The sequence below is a fragment of the Poecilia latipinna genome, unplaced genomic scaffold (assembly GCF_001443285.1).
Source record: "Poecilia latipinna isolate Pla-1442-1.1 unplaced genomic scaffold, P_latipinna-1.0 Scaffold3545, whole genome shotgun sequence".
NCBI classification, from domain to species: domain Eukaryota; kingdom Metazoa; phylum Chordata; class Actinopteri; order Cyprinodontiformes; family Poeciliidae; genus Poecilia; species Poecilia latipinna.
This window is the reverse complement of record NW_015116161.1, coordinates 37,645-41,041: the sequence shown is the minus strand read 5'-3', so window position 1 is coordinate 41,041 and position 3,397 is coordinate 37,645. Positions and strand designations below refer to the sequence as shown.

Genomic DNA, 3,397 nt, shown 5'->3' with positions numbered 1-3,397 from the left:
TGTTGATGACACTGAATAAAAAAGGCTCAACTTCAGTGCTCTCCACTGACCCTCCCGTCCTCATTTCCTTAGTGTAATGTCCAGCTCACACTACACGAGTTGTCGGCCGATTGACGGCCCATTTTCAAAACTTGAGAGACCACACATTAGCCGACAGAAATCCTAGGTATAACGGTTCGATCGGGTTCGATCGTGGCGTGTGGTGTCCAGCTACATGGGCACAAAATAATGTCTACAAGTCCAGTTAACTCATTTTAAAACGAGGCATTAATCAATGCTTTACTAGAATCTACCTGTGATGCATGTGGCTAGAGTCAGCATAAAGTCCTGACTGAATGAAAATCATTATAACTATTTATGTCACGTTAACGAAGAACAGCTGAAAAGTTACCGGGTTTATCAACTGCAGTAGCAATTTGGCTCCAACTCCTCCCCTTGTCATTTCTATATTCTTTGCACGAAATGTTGAATAAACATTAATGTTGTTTCCACATATCATCTCCGATGTCCGCTGGACTTCAGGTTGCTGCTGTGTCAGCTGTTTGGGATTCCCCTCCGTAATTTCCCCTCAGAAAGCCCGGAGGAGAATCCACGATTTCTGATTGGCTTAATGTCACATTCAGCTTTAAGCTCCCAGTCGGGGAAAACCCCTGATTTATTTCGGAGCGGCCACGNCGATCTAAATCACACTACAGAATGATCGGTTACGAAATCACCAGCGACAATCTTAGATCGGCCAACGATCTAAGATTATCATAAGGGGAAAATGGGGGCAAAAAATCGTGTAGTATGAACTACTGCATTAGGTAGTCGGATGTGCCCGTCTTCTCTATTTAAATCTAGTGATTACTGAAGGGCAATATAGTATACAGACTTCATATCTGCACTCTTTTGGTTGAATGCAGTATTTATTTCCACTTTGGCTTTATGTTGTTTAGTTTTTATTTAAGTATGTTTTTTGTTAATGGAGACTGAGAATCCATTTTATTTTTGTTTTTGGTTGTGTTGTTTATTTAGTTTATCAGTTCCAGTGTTATGTGTTCTTTTGAAAATAAAGTGCATCTATCTATGGCAGGAAATCACATGCATTATTAGTCATTTCTATTAAATCAGTGTCAAAAGGTCTTGAAACAATATTATCGTTTATCGCAATAATTTTTTAGACAATTAATCGCTCAGCAAACCATTATAATAGAGTCAAGCTGCACTGAGTAGATACTAGTACAGAGTTGGGCAATCCTGGTCCTGGAGGGTCAGTGTCCTGCAACTCTTAGATGTCTCCCTGGTCCAACAGAATTGAATCCAACAGCTGAATCACCTCCTCAGTGCAGTCAAGTTCTCCAGAGTCCTGCTAACGACCTCATTATTTGACTCAGGTGTGTTGAAGTAGAGACAAATCTAAAAGTTGCAGGAGACCGGCCCTCGAGGCCTGGAGTTATCTACCAAACCTAACAATGCAGGCACCACGAGTAAAGTCAATACCTCTGTCGTCATTCTTTTGAGAACCCCCCGCCCCATCTCTCAGCAGGCAGAACAACACAAGTTGTTCAGGTTAACTAAAGCAGTACAAGTTAATGCTGCAAATCATTCTCTTCACGTTGATAAATGCAGAATAAAGTGTTTACGCAATTTCAGAGTGAAAACCATGCACAGAAACCAATCAGACAGAAACAGGAATTCCAGCCAGTTAAAGTTCAAAAATCATTTGCAAAAGAAAACAAGCAGCTCACGGAACAGCATCTTTAAGTATTCTAGATTTTCATCTTGAGAAATAACCCAAGCCTCTTTAAAGTTCACTGATTTCAAAGCGTTTTTTAAACATAAACACAAATCCTGAGTTTAGCAGAAGTTAATCACACAGGGCTAATTATGTAACACTAAATTTAACACATACAGTTTTTGAAACGACCTAGTTTGCTGTTGTGCTGTAGCTATCAGCTCACCATGCGGACAACGTGGCGTTGTTTTTCCCTCCTCTGGAAGAATAACTTCTATTCCAAAACTGTCCATATTTGCCTCGATAATCTCCATGTCTGAGCTGTATATCCGGTTACTGGCTTCTCTCCAGAACTTCAAATACAACAACGACTTGAAAAAATACCAGAATCATGCTGTATTAAGTCGCGCCCATTTTACGTCCCTCCTTTCGGAGGTGTCATTGGAGCGACACGTCAATTTGTCCGCCATATTGAAAAGGGAGACAGAGACCATGTAACCATTATAGAAACTGGACTATTTGATATCAGTGGCAATATATGAGCACTTTATGTCTGTCCAGTTTTCCTGTTTCTTTCAGAGAATTTTACAAGATAACTCATGCTATTCCCAGAGTTAGCTCAACTAGTACAATAAATCACTTAAGTAATTTTACAAAAACACTCACTCTCACACTGGAGAGAATTAAACAGATAATGTGAAACAATAAACACTTACTACTTACATCAGTGCTGTCATAGAAAGGACAGCATTGTACCTAAAGGTAAGTTTTAATGGAGAGGTCAAACTGAAAGCATGAACTGGAGAAAGGCCTGGCTCTTCCTTCATAAATACTGACTCTCTAACAAAGCAAAAAGAAGTGCACTTTAAAATTCTACATAATCCTATGATTTGCATAGCTTCTAAATTAAAAACAACAACAACAACACATACATTTTTGCTTTGTGATTTATCCAGAAAATTTTTATATTTCAATCAGAGCTGAAATTATTTGATTGAATTCCTAAAACTGATCAATAATGATTAAAAAAGCAACATCTGTTCTTCTAATTAATTACCAAATAAAGAGAAAACAATCCGTAAACTTCTGAGAGTGGATGGATGCAAGAGTTTCTGAGCACCAGGTTGTTCACTGAACACCACTGGGACAGGTTTGGGATCTCCTCTCTGTACAGGGTCTCATCATTGTTTGTTATCAGACCCATTACAGTGGTATCATCTGTAAACTTTAGAACCCTGTTGGAGAAGTGGATAGCTAGACAGTCATGAGTGAACAATGTAAAAAGAACTGGACTAAGCACACAGCCCTGTGGTGTGCCTGAATTGAGGACCAGGGTGGATGATGTTCAGTCCCCTATTTTCACCACCTGAGGTCGGTTGGTGAGAGAGGCAGGTTAGTGAAACTGGACAGTAGTCAGTTAGATTTTTTTGCAGATTTTTTTGGTACCTGCACTAGCATGATGCAAAAACAAATAAATAACTAATTTAATAAAATATGAATATGAAAAAGAAAAAAACATATGTATGCATGTGCAGAGTAACAGGTGGATAAAGTGGCTGTGTTATGTCAGAGTCAGCTAACTATTGTTTATCGATCTAATGGCTGAAGGAAATAAACTGTTAATTTGTACATTAAATCTTTGCTTTTGATGAGCTGCTCCATATAATTCACTTTGTTTCT

The 3,397-nt window shown here is 38.9% G+C and overlaps 1 protein-coding gene across 1 annotated transcript in view; it reads right to left on the bottom strand.

Moving 5' to 3' along the window:
* Window positions 1–3,102, bottom strand: part of zcchc4 (zinc finger, CCHC domain containing 4) — a 28,691-nt gene extending 25,589 nt beyond the window's left edge. The window contains exon 1 of the mRNA XM_015024140.1: window positions 1,944–3,102. Within this exon, the coding sequence (XP_014879626.1) occupies window positions 1,944–2,031 (88 nt within the window). The 5' untranslated portion in view covers window positions 2,032–3,102. The remainder of the gene's footprint in view (window positions 1–1,943) is intronic.
* Window positions 3,103–3,397: the final 295 nt, after the last annotated feature.